Genomic DNA, 17580 nt, shown 5'->3' with positions numbered 1-17580 from the left:
CCCCTGCCGTGTCACAGGAGCTATCACACCAACAGTGATTCTCCTTTGGCTCACATGGGTCATGCTTTAAGCAGGATCAGAAGGAGGGAGTGGAGGACAACATCCCTGCACAGAGCCACTGGCAGATGAAAGGTTCCTCTGGCGCTAATGTCCCTGACACCCACAGACAACAGCTCTTCCACCCCCAATGCCCTGGCATGGAGAGGCTCAGCTCCCCAGTGCTGCTGTGACAGCAAAGAGCTACTCAATACATTTCCTTTTGCTGTTTGACCAGCCCCAGCAGTAAGTTCCATGCATTGGCCGGAAAGCAGATCTTCATTGTAGCACCACAGGCATGTCACACCAGGGCTAGGAAGAGACCAGTACGTTTTTCATGCTACACCTATGGCCCTACACAAGCGCAAACCAACTCCCCCAACACACACCCCTCAGAGGCCAAACCACCTTGTCAGCCAGCAACAGATGCAGGAAAGCCAGGAACAATCTGGTTACTAAGCCAAGGCCTATTTGTGGAAGGGCTACTCACTGCAGTTTTATACGCTGCTTCGATGTAAAACACAACGTTCTGTATGAAATTGACTTCATCCAGACTGTAGATAATGTGAAGCCCTGAAACAGAAAAATCTATGAACACGTTGGCTGACTGCCTAGCCAATCAGTTGTTAGAGGTCCATTACTCTTACCCATTTATCTTATTAAAATACATACACATTAAAGCCTCCGGATCACACACTTAGATAAGAATTCAATCAGCATGTCACTCATCTCTTCCCCACCCCAGCCTTTGTTGTGTTCTTCACAGCCCTCCACCCCCCTTGCTGTGTGTCATCCCTTTAGAGACCTCAATCCTGCAATTAACTCCACACAAGAAAAGCATGAGGAATCCCACAGACTTCCATGTGGGTCCTCCCCTGTGGAGTAGCTTGCAGGCTCAAGGCCATGGACCGTAAGCAATTTTGGTGCAGTGGCTCCTTTCCCTGTGTTTGTATGTTTCACAGATGCCAGTAATGCATTGCACTTGTAGGACAACAGATTAGAGCCTGCAGGAACTTCACACAGATACAGGAAACTAGTGTGCAGCAAAGTGCCGTTATCTGATCTGTCAGCATTCAGAGTGCACCACGAAGATACACGGAAGCTACAAGCCAGGCACTGAGCCTGCCTGGAGCCTGTGGGCGCTACAAATAACATCCACTGGAGAGTGAAGCAGGGGGTTGTTTTCCTCTAACATTCCCCAGCATCCTGTACCTCACAGAGAAGGTGACAGCTGAGATGCCACTTCAGTCCCAAATGAGGGTTACTTGTACACACTGAGCCTAGTCTAAGTCAAGGAGTTCCACCGGTTTAAATAGTGTGACTGCCCGTGTGGATGCTCTCTTGGCAGCTAAACCTAGTGTATTATTTAGCATCACCCTTTTAGTTTAACCCATGCAGCTTCTGTGTTTAGACCCACCTTAGACGAGAATGGAGAGTCTGAGCCATTTAAAAACAAAGCAAGTTTCACCCTAGTGAAGGCACCAACTTGAGACCTCTGGAGACCAGATACCTCCATCCATCCACCCATCCCCGGAACAGGTACATATCAGGCTGAAGCAAAAGAAGCTGCCTCGACACACTTGCCCCTGCCAACAAGCTTCAGCCCAGACCCAGGCAACCTGGGCTCTGTGGCACACTCAGTCCTAGGTCCATCTTCTGAGGCTGCCAATTCTACTGGTGTCTTTTGGGCACCTGTCTCCTAGGAACTGATCTGAGGCCAAATCAGCCACCACCAAAAAGCCACCAGAGCAGCAACTGAGCTCAATCTGAACCACACTCCTCTGTTCCCAGCACCCACCCAATCTGAACTGCCGTATTATGGGACCTGCCAGCCAAGTCTAGCCCTGGGATAAGCAGGCACAGCTATGGAGGCTTCAGTCCCGTTGCATCCACTTACTCTAGGGCTGAATTTGAACCTGTGTTGCCTGCAGCTGCCAGTCACATGCCATACTTGTAGGACAGCAGATTAGAGGCGGTAGGGACTTCATACAGATACAGGGAACCAGTGCACAGCTAAGTGCTGTTATCTGATCGGTCAGCGTTCAGAGAGCACCGGCGTATACGCAGTAGTTGCAGACTGGGCACTTGTTGATTCAAGAGCCTGTGTTCTCTGTTAACACTGTCAGTTCCTCCTGATTTCCCTTCGTCTGCATGCATTGCCTTTGGAGGTCCTGCACCAACCAGTGTATCCCAGCCACCTCTGAACAGCGGCTCTGCATGCTGAGCTCACTCTGCTGTGAAGCCTATGAAGGAGGACACTATGTGTTGGGAGCATGCCCTAAAGTAAGTGCTGCTCCACCTTCCTTACAAAGCCACCTCTAGGCCAGCACGAGCTGGTTTGCCGAGCCGTCAGGCAAGTTTCACTGTTGCTCAAGAGACATACTTTCTCTAAAGGGCAAGGCTAGTAAGGCTGGGGTTGAGAACTTAGGGCTCCAAGACATCCTCTGGGGACCCAGCACTGTGCACACCAGAAACACGCTTCAAGGGGCAGAGGGTGAATTACCTAAGTGCAGGAACAGCATATGACTGCTGGAAGCTGTCCCCTCCCCCCTGGCTGTGCCCTCTGTGCTGTTCCCCCAAGAGGCACAGCTCAGAGTCTCAGCCATGATTCTGGGTTTCTCTGTACAGGCGATAAGACAGCTGGTGGTGCTGGATAATACTCAGACCTGCTTCAGTGCCTTCCAGCGGAGCACCTCAAAGCTCTTTACACTCAGTCATTCATGAAGCCTCCCAAACCCTCTGAGGTAGGTTAGCATTATCACCTCCACTTTATAGATGGGGAAACTGAGGCACAGATGTGAGACATGAGTTGCCCAGGGGTGCACAATAAACCTTAGCAAAGCCAGGGACAGATACCAGACCTCCTGTATTCTAGGCTTTACTTTAAGCACTAGATCACATGGAGGGTAACACGTCGATAAACCCAGGAGCAGAGGAATTTTGTCAGGCTCAGGAGTATAGTTCACAGTTATGGACAGGGCACAGGACTGGAATGCAGTAGATCTTTGTCCACTTCCCAGCTCTGACACCAACCCCCTTATGGCCTTGGGCAAATCAATTCTCCCCCCACACTTCAGTTCCCCACCTGTACCCCAGGGATAATAATACTTCCCCTGGTTCTCAGGGAGCAGAGAGGCTTAATTCATTAGCACACCAACGTGCTGCAATACCACAGCAATTAGCATCAGAGATGCCTAGATGTAAATATTACCAGAGGCTGTCATTTGTGCCAACATGAGCAGGTAAATTGATGTGGCGTCTAACTGCAAGTGACCCCACTGGTCATCTCCAACCACAGTGGCACAGGTGTGGGTGTTGTACTTGGCATGGAAACAATCCTTGGGGCTCTGGCTGTACTTGAATGCCTCCACCTTATCCACCTGCAGCATTCAGTTAGAAAAAGAACAGACAGTTAGCTTCCCCAGTGCCATGCTCACAGCTGGGGCTGTGGGGCGGGCCAGGGGCACAGGAGGGCTCTAGCAGGGTGTCCTAGCCCAGCCCTCTATGGAGCCCTGTAGGCAGGTTATGAGAAACTGCAGAGTAAACAGCTTCAAGTTACAGGTTTCTTGGAACTGCCGCCTGCTAAGAACTGCCGGGGAGGGGGAGGAGAGAGAGACTTCACCCTGTTAGCAGGGGAGGGAGAGGCTCCTCAGGAACCCAAGACCTTGAGTATCCACCCAGTCCCCACAGCCTGGAGGAGGATTCTTTCACCCCCTGCCGAGGTCACAGCAAGCCCGCAATACCCGTTTTTGGTACGGCATTCTAGGTTTGCATGTCCGCAACCCAAATAGTACAGACACTCCAGGTCACGTATGCCCACTCCAGCCACTGGTTGGATGGCAGCAAGGGAAGCAGGCAGACATTTGGTGGTTCACACAGGCTGTAACCGTTTGCGGCGTGACTGTGTCATGCCAGGACCCAAACATTCTATTCCACTTCTTATGCCACCCCAACATCATGTTAACTGTTCCAGCGGATAACACGGATAGCACTGGGAGTCACTGCAGCATTTTGTACTTGAACGCCAGAAAGCAACAAAAAATATCACTCTGGGCCATGCATGTTCTGAGAACGAAGGGGTTCTGAGCTCTGGCACAGCAGGTACAAGCCCAGGGGAAAGGAGCAGTCATATTAGAGCTAGGTATTATTATTCGCCTGGTGTCTAGCTGGGGCTTGGCACAGTTGGCATTAGTACTGAATGGAGAAGATCCACCTGGAGGGATTAGACTGTGGGTAGCAGCCTTTCCATCTCCCCAGCTGATGCTGTGGGGACTTCTCCGTTAGGAGGCAGCTTGCTGGAACACACTGGGGCCCAAAGGGTACACAGGAGCTGGGAAACAGCCACAGGTGGTTCAGAGATGGGGTGCGGGGCAGTAAAAGGGAAACCGTGATTCAGAAAAGGACAAGAGCACAGATTGGCAGCAACAGAGACCAGGGGACCTTATGGGAACAGAGTTGGGATTCATTCACACTTGGTATCATTATCAGGACCTAAAGGCTGAGATTTTAATCCCATTTGAGACAGGAAATTCCAAGCCCATGGTACTTTACTTTCATGCCTCAACAGGCTACAGGGCCACACAAAACTCCACTACCACAAGAGAGTTCTGGCCACAGGGGGACCCTTCCCAGGTGTGTTTGCATCATACAGCACACCTAGAAAAAGGGGTCACTTTGATGGTATGAACACAAAGCGATTGACAGAGGCAATGCCAGCGGGGCAATGGGATTGGCAACCTGTTGGGGAAGGGATTCCTTTAGGACTCCAGGCTAGCAGAGGTAAGAACACTAGTTCCATGGCATGGACAGAACGTTCAGTGACTGGATGGATACTGGGATCTAGGCTTGTTTTAAGCCTTCCCCAAAAGACCCTTGTGTCTGTGCCAGGACTGCTTTTTTGTCATCAGTTTGATGGCAGAGCTCTGCTGAGTCAGTGTGTTACAACAGGAGAATTTCAGCTCTACAGGGGATGGGGAGGCACCACCTGTATCATACCTGTCTCATCATGCACTGCAGCAATCCCCGCATCAGTTTCACTACACTCTGCAGAAAGGAACGAAAAACAGGCCTGTTAAACACATCCCTGGATGGGAAGAGCACTGACTCAGCAATGGCATCTGGCTCATGACCTTTCAAGACCCTGCGGCCTGTAATTATACCCGCAGCTCTCGTTCTCCATGGCATTTACTTTCTGGGTAAGTGGCTGAGAGAGGAGCTGCTGGGGCAGAGCCGATCATGAGGGACAACCTGATCTGCTGCTGCGGGAGGAGAAAATCCCTAGGACTGCATCAGCCTTGAGTCAGTTAAGGCAAAGGACAAAGTTAGGACATTTATACCTACAGAAAGAGACTCTGGACTGAGGAGAGAGATAGAGGTCAGTCGTTATGTGTGGAGCCAGTCTGTCCTGCACTGCACAGCACACCTCTGCCTTTACCTGCAGGACCCCAGAAGGGAGTTGGAGACACCAATCTGACAGTTCCCCAGGGAGCAGGACCCCTGTACTCCTCCTCCTTCCTCAGTAGCCCAACAACAACAGGGGCAAATTCAGATGTTGCTGAGACATGTACTGCTCATGTCCAGTGCCATATGGTGCTGCCAGAGCCCCAGGAAGTAACCCCCGGATCTCCCTGGGGAATCAGGGCATTTTTGCTTAGATGGTGGCCCAGACTGGGTAATGCCCACCCCTCCCCTAACAGAAGACAAACAAGGCTGCACACTGCACGTTGGGCACTATAGCCAGGGAGCCCCCAGCTGATCAGCCAGTCTAGGTGCCCATGCATAGCCTGGAGCAGGCCTGCTGAGGATCCAGAAGGCAGAGCATGAGAAGGGATGCTTCACTGAAAGCAGACCTTATCCATGGGCACTAGGCTTGCAGCATCATCAACAGGTCCCACCACATCACACTCAGCACAAACACCACATTCTGATTTAAAAATACAAGTAATTTAGCTGTGCTAGCTAGTCATATTCCTCAGCCAGATAGACACTAACCCCTTTGTCGGGAAAAGAAACCCAGCTCTTTGGCGCTCATCAATTTAATTTATAACATAACATTGATGGAAGAAAGTGCCTTATTGTAGTGGACTCTGTTGTCCTACTACTGCAGATCTCTGGAATAAACCTGGGTTCAGGGGGCCTATCATTTGTACTCTGAGAAAGGCACACGCCTCAGGATTCCCAGCAGGATATCTGGATCCAGTGGTTAAGATTGGCCAGCTGTGAAGTCAGTGTCTAGAGTCAGGTGCCCTCAACACATGTGGTGGGGGTTTGGTCCAGCCCTCCTCCTCAGTACAGCAGCAACAGACATTCAGCATCCAAGCGACTCACCAGCTCAAGTAACACTGGCGTTAGCTCCTGATATCACCTGAATGATTCCCTACCTGACACAATCCCACTCAGGTCTGTATCTCCAGCCAGGTCCATTCTGTTAACAATTACAGCTTTGCATCCCACCTGTCATCTCCGCCCACTCCCACCCCGTGCCTTTTCCAAACTGCCCCCTGCATGGGGTCTGCAATTATACTCCCATCTTGCCAGTAGCAGATCCCCACCATACTGCCTCAAACCCTCGCCATATTCAAGGCCCTCTTAATGCTCAATTCTTCTGTGTCATACACAAGAGGTGGATAATCCAACCGTAATTCAGATCCTGGCCCACTGCATGCAGTACTTCAGCTATAACATCCCACTGTCCTGTGCCACCGAAACTGGGTAGTTAGTTATTCTCTCTCCCCTAGTCAGTACTCTGGTTTTTCATGTTGCCCAAGATATCCCACACAATAGAGTGTGCAGAAATACCTTAAGTGTCTCTCTCTCTCTCTAGAGGTGCTAGCATTGAGCTGTAAACATTTCAGCCATGCAGTTTTAATGCACCTATCCCTGTAATGCAAGCTTTACAATGCCACAAAAGACAATATTCCTGGACCTACCCTCCATTCCTCACTAGGCTGAAATAACTGATTCCAGAGCTGGGCTGGCACAGGATCAGGGAGTTGCCTGATTCTCTCCCCACCCCATTGAAGGGAGCATCGAGTCCTACATTCCTGCCCAAAAGAGTCAACTATCTACAAGACAAGACATACAAGGGAAACTGAAACCACCCACCAGGGACGAGTAGGTGATGCACATCATGGGAGGAGAGGGTCTGAAATGCCATCCTGCCAAGGCAATCAGCTTCCCCATTAGCCTATATGTTTCATGTGTTTTTCTGGTTGCAAGGCTCCACATGGAGTAGATTTAGGGATTTAGTGAAGCCAGTGGTTAGCATGCTATGAGAAATAAGCCTGGCTCTAAAATGTTTGAGTCATCAAGTGTTTGATGATTTAGATGATACAAATACAGATTCCCCAGAGTTCTAAGCAGCTGTGCTTTAGATACACACACACACACACACGAGCTGTTCGCACTCCAGAGTTCTCCTCTGATCCTAGTGAGATTTACTCAGGGAACTCCCAGGGCTCACCTGGAATTTTTCAGCAAGATCCAGGTCAGAGAACAAACCCTTTGGGCTTGACTACACTTACATTTTATAGCGCTCAAACTTGCTGGCTCGGGGTGTGAAAAATCACCCCCTTGAGCGCAGCAAGTCAGAGTATAGAACTAATCAATGAAATTGTTTTTAATTGTTCACTTATTATAACTTCATAAGCAACGTTTTATGAATGAAACATTCATTCACAAAACCGGTTACCCCAATAACTGACTAATTGAGTTTCACTTTCAATCCAATTGCTGCTTAAATCGCTGAAACTTATGATGTTGAAACAGTGTAACTTCTGTTCACTGTTTGCCATTCCTTACACTTGTCCATCATATAACTCAAACTCCATTTTAAAACTTGTCCCGAACTCCATTTTAAAATGCTCACTTCATTTTGTAACAGCTTGCTGCAACCTTTCATTTTTGCAAAACCCTGCTGTAATCTTATTAGTTTAGATGTGTGAAGGAGGTATGAATGGATGATGGAATCAACCTCCAGCACCAGCCTGTCAGGATGAAATAAAGTGTAAACACTCAACAGCTGAAGATGCAGACAACAGCCCTGACAAAGTAAGAGGAGTCCACCCTCAAAAGAAAAGAACAAAAGTACAATTGAAGAAACATCAAAGCCAGGTCCTAGGTTGAAAGTCATGTCTGCAATTGATGGGTGATCAATGACACGAAACCCAGAGGCAGTGTGACACAGCAAGACCTATAGACTCTGGATTCAAACTAAAGCCTACAAAAAGGATGGGTGAGATGGAAGACTTTGGAGGGTAACATTCTTCTGCCAAGATGGAAGGGCATCGGTGCATGCCCAACAGAGACCCAGTTCTTCCTCGTGCCCGGCTTTCCTGGCCAGTTAGCAGCCACAAGCTGCAAACCCAAGCCACAAACTCAAGCTACATTCAGGACTGGTAACTATACAGCAGCTGCAGAACCTGTGTGTGTGTATGAACGAATGCGTGAATAAATGTGAAACTGAATGGAATGTTATAGCTATAACTGACTGCCTAATATGATTGTTTTTGTATTCACAATGTGACTTTTTTTCTTATCCCCTTTAATAAGATCCTGCTGATCTTTATTTTATTGGTATAACGAGCGCTTTAAAGCGCCCTTGTTTTAACAGGCTCCAAGCGCTGGGAGCTGTGTTCCCAGCGCTCAGAGCTAATCTCCTTGTGGAGGTGGATTACCAGGAGTGCTGGGAGAGCTCTCTCCCAGTGCTCGCCCACAACCACACTCGCACTTCAAAGCGCTGCCACGGGAGCGCTCCCATGACAGCGCTTTGAAGTTTCCAGCGTAACCACGCCCTTTGGCCGAGAACAGCTTTTAGATCCCTGGCTTTCCCTATCTGGGGCCTTAAGATGCTATCAGCAGCTTGAAGAGCAGCAGTCCAGAATGGCTCCACATTTCCTTTGGCTATTTCTGGGGTTAATTCTGAATAAGGATTAACAAAGACTTCTTCCCTCAATCTTCTATCTAAGGTACTTCTATGGTCCCACCCCCAATACCAAAGTATTGAGAACCTCACAATCCTTAATAAATTCATCCTCATAACACCCCATGAGGCAGAGCATTGCTATCATCCCCATTGTACAGGTGTGGAACGGAGGCCCAGAGAGGCTGAGTGATTTATTCAAGGTCACACAGTGTCTGTGTTAGAGCAGAGAACTGAAACTTGGGGCTACCGAGTCATAGGCTAGCACCCTAATCACTGGACCATCCTGCCTCTCTTCTTACAGCTGACCTCCATGAAAGAGAGCAACAATAACATTGGAAATATGGCATGGAACTTTAACAGATACACAGCCCATCCATCACATACAGATCTCCCCAGAGAGGGATTTGTTACAGCATAGGTTAAAGGGCAAGTGACACTTGATTTGCCCGAATTTAAACTATCTGTAGGTTTTTTTAATCCCAGGCGGCTAGGTGCAAGGGGAGAGATTGTGTGTGGTGCTGGGGGCCTGTGATATACAAGAGGACAGCCTAGATGATCTGGCCTTAAACTCCATGGGTCTGTTACTATGCTCTTGCTGTATCTCCAATGTCAGATCTTTTGGGGTTTGTTCATTTTATGTTAGCCTGACAAACAAGACCCATGGCAAGTGAACTAGATTCTACTTCCCCATTGCAGAGTAAAGAATCTTCAGCAGCTTCAAAGGAACAAAGACAGAGGGGGAGGGAATTTTATTGAATTAAATATGAAAGTGATTAAGACATTCAGAATAGAATTCCTTTTCCATCTGCCTAGTTATGATTCTTACACCAGTAGCCGTTATTGTGCTATCAGATCCCCAATTGTGTAATTCAATACTAAGTTCACTAGTGCCCCTACATTTCCACCGTGCTGCAAAATTCTCTGGTGAAAAAAGCCATGTAGAAGGTTCTGTGGACTGGGGGAGGAGAGGTGGGGAGATTGGAGGTTTCAGCAGCTGAGACTTCTGGCTCCAAGGAAGCATTTGGGGACTGTGGGATAGATACTGTAGATAGAAGCTTCACTCAAATGGAGAGCAGTCTTGTTAACTCCGAAGCCTAATGGTGACAAACACCCTGGTGAGTGGAACTGGAGAAGTTCACTCCTCTCAGAGCGATTGTTTCAGGCTGTCGGCAGGCAGACAGACAGACTTTGGGTGCACCTGTTAACCTTAAGTGTCAGGGCCAACTAGAAGGGCTAGAAGCCTTAATCTTGAAAGAAAAATCAACAGTTATTCTGGTGTACTGTTTTGTGAGTAAAATGGAATTCCACAGCAAATTCCTCTACTACTTTGTGATGAAATACAAGAGGCCCTGCTTACAAGAAGAGTTTAATCTTTAGTTCAGTCTCAAGTGTTTAGAGGGTCTGAGTTGCATGCGAGTCTCGGGACATCAGCTGTGAGCTTTCCAAGCCATCTCTTCCATAGGTTTCTCATACCTGCTCCAGTTCGTATGCCTTTGCCTTGTCCTCATCACGGTCTGCATTTTTGCGGTACGCCAAGCCCAGGCCCCACATGGACAGCACACTGTAGACATTATCCCGGACCCAGGCATCTTTATGATCACAGCTGGCTGGGAGCAGTCCTGTCACCGGGTCCTGCAGCATGAGGGGAGGTCAGGCAAGGGAGGAAAAGAGACATGAAATCAGCTTTCCAGTCCTGAAAACTTGTGGGAAGGCTGGCCATTAGGTAGATAAACAGGTTGTGAATGGGAGAAAACTAGAGAGTCTTGTTTATCCACGAGGTAAACATAATAAAAGGGACAACAAGGGCTCAGTGTTATATGCTAAGGCATCGTCAGCTTACTTATCTCATTACCCATCTGGCCCACCATTACCACGAGGTCTTCATCTTACCCCCCTATGAAGTAGGGAAGTGCTTCTGTCCCCATTTTACAGATGGGGAAGCTGAAGCACAGAGTCTCAGTAACTTGGCCAAAGTCACACAAGGAGCTATGGAAAAGTGAGGGGAACTGGACCTTGATTTCCCAAGTCCTGTGCTGGTGTCCTAGCCACTGGACATTCCTTCTTCCCTAGAATCTCAAATTCTCTGAGGCTCAAGACATCTCATTTTTGAAAAGCTACAAACCCGCAGTCACCACCACAGATCACAACGCTGCAAAGGCAGATGTTTCACAAGGGACAGCCAGAAATGTAGCAGACACCTTAAGAATGCAGAGCTCTTAGGACCTACTTTGAAAACTTCTGCCTAGGAGATCTAACCCTTTCTCTGGAAGCACCACGTTCTGCAGGAGGTGACAGGCAACTGCCAACTTCCCCAGGGTCTCCCCCCAAAGTGACTTGTGGGCAGGTGAGTATTGTGATGTGAGCACAAGGGATTGGGTTCCATGCACTGCAGGACTCAGGCTTGAAGCTTGGAAGAAGAACGTCGAAGCTTAAGACTCTTTGCTGCAAAGTCCATCGGGCCACTGCATTCCTCTGTGCAGCCAGATGCTCCCAAGGGGCCCAGCAATCTGCCAAGGTTGTTCCATTATGCATGTACATCCCAACAGCAGCAGGACATGACCCCGGGGTTCTACAAAACTCAGTAGATGTTAATCACAGCCTGAATCGTCTCAGTCATTCCTACAGCACAGCCAACCAATGGAGTTGAGCCAGACAGTCAAATTCCAGAATGAGCCTGCCAAGGTTCTTTCCCCCACTCTGAATTTTAGGGTACAGATGTGGGGACCTGCATGAAAAACTCCCTAAGCTTATTTTTACCAGCTTAGGTTAAAACTTCCCCAAGGTACAAACTATTTTACCCTTTGCCCTTGGACTTTATTGCTGCCACCAGCAAGCGTCTAACAAATATATAACAGGGAAAAAGCCCGCTTGGAAACGTCTTTCCCCCAAAAATCCTCCCGAACCCTACACCCCCTTTCCTGGGGAAGGCTTGATAAAAATCCTCACCAATTTGCATAGGTGAACACAGACCCAAACCCTTGGATCTTAAGAACAATGAAAAAGCAATCAGGTTCTTAAAGAAAAATTTTAATTGAAGTAAAAGAATCACCTCTGTAAAATCAGGATGGTGAATACCTTACAGGGTAATCAGATTCAAAACAGAAAATCCCTCTAGGCAAAACCTTAAGTTACAAAAAGACAAACACAGGAATATACATTCCATTCAGCACAGCTTATTTTATCAGCCATTTAAACAAAACAGAATCTAACGCACATCTAGCTAGATTACTTACTAAGTTCTAAGACTCCATTCTTTTTTTTTTTTTTTTTTTTTGGCCAGGAACAAAAAAGAGAAAGAACCTTTGTTTCTCCCCCCTCCATCTTTGAAAGTATCTTGTTTCCTCATTGGTCATTTTGGTCAGGTGCCAGTGAGGTTATCCTAGCTTTTTAACCCTTTACAGGTGAAAGGGTTTTTTCCTCTGGCCAGGAGGGATTTTAAAGGTGTTTACACTTCCCTTTATATTTATGACAGAGCCATTACACTAGCTCAGTGCACTGATCCTCTCTGCTGAGTCCAATCCAGCCAGCCATCCACCAGCCACACACCAAGGGTTTGCCCAGCACAGGAGCACCACCCTTTCCTCTCACACATTTTTGAACTCCCTGGGTCCTTATCACCCGCTCTGCTCAGGAATCTGCCATAGGCAGCAAACCCAAATATTACTGCATTACAAAGAGAATCTAGGATACACCACTAATTGCCAGAGCGTTGTTTGGAGTCTGAGCAGGAGCAAGGCTACTCCTCCAAGAGGATAGCTAACGTGTCATGTGGGCATTGCAGCACCACGCAGCCTGGCATTTGCAAAGATCATGACTGACATGTAAACAGACACCACTGCATTTGTACCAGGTTCCTGCCAAACTCCCTCCACCAGTCCTATGATCTCAGTTCACCCGGCCTAGTTTTAAAACCCCATTCACTAGATCAGTCGCTCCAGTGTAACACAAACACTCATTGTTTGGGACCCCTTTCAAGGGCCTGGCGGGGAGGGTGCTCTCTCAACTGAAGAGGGCAGGCTGTACACAGTGGAAAAGGCTTTCCCACAGCTACAGCTAATCTCAGTTAGCTTCAGAGCTTTCCATGGCTGAATCACAACTGGTCAGAAAGGCAGAGGAATACTTTAAACAATGGGATGCTCTTTATTTGATTTAGGTACCTCTATCCCTCCGTACACAGGCCCCACACACACCACATTGTTTGCAACATGCTGTACCCTGGGAGGAGGACAGGAACCAGTAGGACATCTTCAGAGAAGTGATGGAGTACTTGTGGCACCTTAGAAACCAACAAATTTATTTGAGCATAAGCTTCACTTCATCCGATGTAGCTCACTTTAGCTTATGCTCAAATAAATTTGTTAGTCTCTAAGCTGCCACAAGTACTCCTTTTCTTTTTGTGAATACAGACTAACACGGCTGCTACTCTGAAACCAGAGAAGAGATAGTTACTCCCCTGTAAATCTGCTTCTCCGAAGACCCCACATGACTCGATTCCCCGCCACTCAGCTGCCTTCTCTCAGAAGTGTGCATTTCCCTCACCCCCACGATACCCCCGCACCACGCCAATGACCTCATCCTGTTATATCCAGATTCTTCGGGGATCTAGGACACTTTGAATTTGGGGAGTTAGCCGCTCAGAAGTCTGAAATTGAATGCTCTAGAAGGACTGCCAGGCCTGGCAATTGGTTTCCAAATGCAGATGAATGGCCTGTGGCTCAGAAGGTCATGAATTTGAGAGCTCTGGGAGCTCCAGCCTGTAATGCACTAGGGAGCTGAAAAACAAGGAAGCAAGATCTGTTTCCATACTAAAATTGCCTCCACCCCCACCCTTGTACACATACATTATTGTGGTGTTAACCCTGGATGCTGGCAGGTTTGCAATAAGCACTTAGACTAGAGCCTGAAGCGTTTGTGAGGACACCTACCAGGTAAACGACGATCCAAAAGAGAAGGGCACCATGCCCAAACACTCCCCTCCCCCCAGTCACACAGATCTGCCCTGGTGAGAAGCACAGCCCCCTGTTCCTGGGATTCCAAACATGGCACTGCCTTTGGACCCTCACTGGGAGCTCCATCCTTCATAGCAACCTCTGCACAGTAGATGTTAGAAAATTGAAGCCTCCTATCCCACAGTCTCCCTAGGCCAAGGCTTTTTGACTTGTAGTGAGGATCTCCATAACCCACCCCCTCCACCATGCCTCTTAGCGTATGTCTATGTTGGCACTGTAGATGTAATTTCCAGCTGGGGTAGACATACCCATGCAAACTCTAAGCCAGACCGAATACAATCCCTTCTGAGACCCTAGACACATATTTGCGTGGCTAGCTGTCCCACCACTTGCACTTCTACATCTACATTGTAGTCCTAACATGTTAGTTCAAGCAGAGCTAGAGAAGGTATGTCTTTCAATACTAGCAATCACACCTTCCAGTTCCAGCTTAGACATACCCTTAGCATCTGATCTGAAGGGGAAGGGGTTCCCCCCCCCCACTATTCTACCCCTCCCCTAACCTCTACTTTTTAAATCCTCCCCTGGGGAAAGCTCCAGGCCCTACCTCAGCTACTGCTCATACCTCTCCAAATCAGATATAAGGTGAAATCAACAAAATGCTCAGTCTTTTCACTGCTGCCCACCAGACTCTGAATACCAGCAAGGGGAACTGACCAGGGAAGTTAATTTCACTCTGCAACAGCCTGGGGAAAAATAAGAGCAGCAGCACTGGAGAAGTCTGTCTGCAGATTCAGAAAGACAGTGCTGTATGGTGACAGCTGGAAAGTTTTCTTTATTAAAAAAACCCTGAGTTTTGGTACAATTTTGAATGAAGATTTACATCCTGCAGGAGATGATGGCCTTCAAGTTCACAGCTCTCAGGAAATATTTCCTATTCACTAATGATGAGTATATTTTTTTAAAAACCTGACATATCATGTTTTAGAGACACAAGGTGGAGGAGAACTTTTATTGGACCAACTTCTGTTGGTGAGAAAGACAAGCTTTTCAAGCCACACAGAGCTCTTCTTCCGGTCTTTGCAAGCTCGTCTCTCTCACCAACAGAAGTTGGTCCAATGAGAGATATTACTGTACCCACCTTGTCTCTCTAATATTCTGGGACTGACACTACTACAACTACACTGCACACACATAATGCTTTACATTTTCAAAGTGATGTGTAATTAATTCTCTTAATAACCCTCAGGCAGGTATTATCCCATATTACAGAGCAGGAAAGGAGAAGACAAACTTTGTTTAAAGCCACAAAGTCAATGGCACAGCCTGATTAGAACTCAGTTCTTTGCCCTGGTCTCCAGCTCCAATCTTTAACCATGATGCAATCTGCAGAGAATGAATCACATGGATTTAAGAAGAATAAGAAGTGTACGTAGAAGTTTGGGCTTGAACAACCTTGACAGCTTCTTTAGTTTTTCAAGGGTCTATTCAACAAGTATAACTGCATTAAATAGACCAAACATGTGGATCAGCTCCTGGTTTCTTCTTGTTCTAGCATAGTGAAGAGTGCACCCTCATTTTACGTGACATAGGGTTTAGTTCATACATGTTCTCTAAACAGAGATTCATTTTACTGAAGATTAGCAGTGTTTCTGCTCTCATCCATATGGTTTGATGGCATGCTCTCCCCGGTTGGCCTATGCATTTACAGACTGTATGTGCATGCTCTGCTCTCTGGATTTGAATCAAATGATCCAAGCCCCTTAAAGAAAATCCATGATATGAAACATTTCCCAAAATACAACTCAAGACACCCAGCTAGTGATAGTGAAAGTGCAAAGTTGTCACTTGGGTTGACAGGGAAACTGAACAGTGAACACAACATTCACAGAAAGGCAAGGCAACACAGTGGTTTGAACACAGTACTGTAAACCATGGGATGCCAATTTCTAATTTCTTTCCTCCCAGAGAGGACGGCTGGTCCAGTGCTAGCCCTACTCAAGAGCCCTAATCTTAATTCCTTCTTGTGTGACCTTGTGAAAGTCACTTAGGCCCAGACCCTCACAAGTAGCACCTAACTTCCATTGATTTCAGTGGGAATTAAGAACCAAATACCGTTGAGGATCTGGGCTGTAGCATCATTGTGCCTTGGTGCCCCATCGGTACTGTGAGGCTAGCAGCACTGCCCTACCTCACAGGGTGTTGTGAGGCTATACGTTAGAGATTGCAGGGTGCTTTCGGATACTACCAGAGAGAATTAGACACGTACCAAAGATAGCTAGAGAATCCAAGCTCCAACACAGACGTGACATGTGGACTTGAAGCAGCTCTCTACCTCAGTTTCCCCCTTTCCAACCTTGGATGACCCTATGCATCGGTGGGTTGCAGTGAGCTGGCAGAGTCTGCTAAGGATCAGGAGAATGGAGCAGCACACTGTCGACACCAAGTGCCATCATTCCACCTGCCTGCCGCCCCACTGCAAAGCACTGAGCCGAGCTCCCAGCCTCCAAGTCAGCGGGGCGCCCACCTCCCCTCGGCCGCCAGCAGCCGCCCTGATAGCTCAGCCCGCCTCACCTGGTGACAGAGGATGGTCTGCTGAAGCAGCCTGGCATAGCCATCCAGCCTCACCCCGGAGTTACTCCTGCTCCTCATGGCTGGACAAAGGGGCCCAGACCTCACCGGCCAGCAGCGTCAAACCCGCCAGCCGGCGGGAAAGAGGCGCCGGAGAGCGGTAGCCGGGCAGCTCCAACGGGTCGCTCCCCCGCCAAGCGGAGCCAGCCTCTACTCAAAGCCGGCGCGGGGGAGGGAGGGAGGCAGGGCGCAGCGCGCCGGGCGGGGTCCTGCTGCCGCCCGCAGACTCAGCTCGCCAGGGCCCTTCACAGGCGGCGGGAGGGGATCATGGCGGGGGAGCGCTCGCTCTGCCCCGCGCCAGGCTCGGCCCCGCCCGAGCGGACTAAACCCGGCCAATACCCAACCCCCTCCCTACAGCTCGCGCCCGACCCAGCAGCTACCCCCGGCGAGCCACACCGGTACACTCTGATTGGCCGACAAAAGAGGGGGCGGGACCTCAGACCCCCCAGCTCCTGGCAGCACCGTAGCTGCCCAGAGAGTCTATTAAAGGATGGGAAGTCAGAGCAAGGCAGAGTGTATGCAGCCGGACTGAGCCAAGCCAACAAGGACCGGGCGCGACGCCTCTATTTCCCAGAGCGACTGGAACGCCGCCGTCAGGACCCCATGAGCTACTGAGCTGCCAGGACCCAGCAGAGGCAACGACTCTTTCGGAAGTTTACTTGTATTTGGTTTCAGAGTAGCAGCCGTGTTAGTCTGTAGCCGCAAAAAGAACAGGAGGACTTGTGGCACCTTAGAGACTAACAAATATATTAGGGCATAAGCTTTCGTGAGCTACAGCCCACATCACATTGTTTCATGTTCTCTGTGTGTATAAATCTCCCCACCGTATTGTCCACGGCATGCATCCCATGAAGTGAGCTGTAGCTCGCGAAAGCTCATGCTCAAATAAATTGGTTAGTCTCTAAGGTGCCACAAGTCCTCCTGTTCTTTTTTTGTATTTGGTTGTTACTTTTAGGGGCTGTAGGGAAAGTGCCGGACTCAGAGGGCAGGGAAGGTCTGAGTCGCACGCACCCCACCCCAGCAGAACAGAGGGGGAATGGC

General features: G+C 48.6%; 1 protein-coding gene across 6 annotated transcripts in view; it reads right to left on the bottom strand.

The window, feature by feature from the left end:
- The window catches only part of PHKA1 (phosphorylase kinase regulatory subunit alpha 1), a 73251-nt gene extending 56366 nt beyond the window's left edge, over positions 1 to 16885 (bottom strand). For all 6 annotated transcript variants that reach the window (XM_073360593.2, XM_073360595.2, XM_073360594.2 and 3 more), the window contains exons 1-5: positions 16483 to 16885; positions 10433 to 10591; positions 5032 to 5079; positions 3248 to 3416; positions 527 to 609 (exon numbers count right to left, since the gene is read on the bottom strand). In XM_073360593.2, coding sequence (XP_073216694.1) covers positions 527 to 609; positions 3248 to 3416; positions 5032 to 5079; positions 10433 to 10591; positions 16483 to 16560 — 537 coding nt within the window. In that variant the 5' untranslated portion in view covers positions 16561 to 16885. The remainder of the gene's footprint in view (positions 1 to 526; positions 610 to 3247; positions 3417 to 5031; positions 5080 to 10432; positions 10592 to 16482) is intronic.
- Between the last annotated feature and the right edge of the window lie 695 nt (positions 16886 to 17580).

This window comes from Lepidochelys kempii, chromosome 9 (assembly GCF_965140285.1).
Source record: "Lepidochelys kempii isolate rLepKem1 chromosome 9, rLepKem1.hap1, whole genome shotgun sequence".
In the NCBI taxonomy this organism is placed as follows: domain Eukaryota; kingdom Metazoa; phylum Chordata; order Testudines; family Cheloniidae; genus Lepidochelys; species Lepidochelys kempii.
This window is presented reverse-complemented; position numbering and strand designations above follow the sequence as displayed.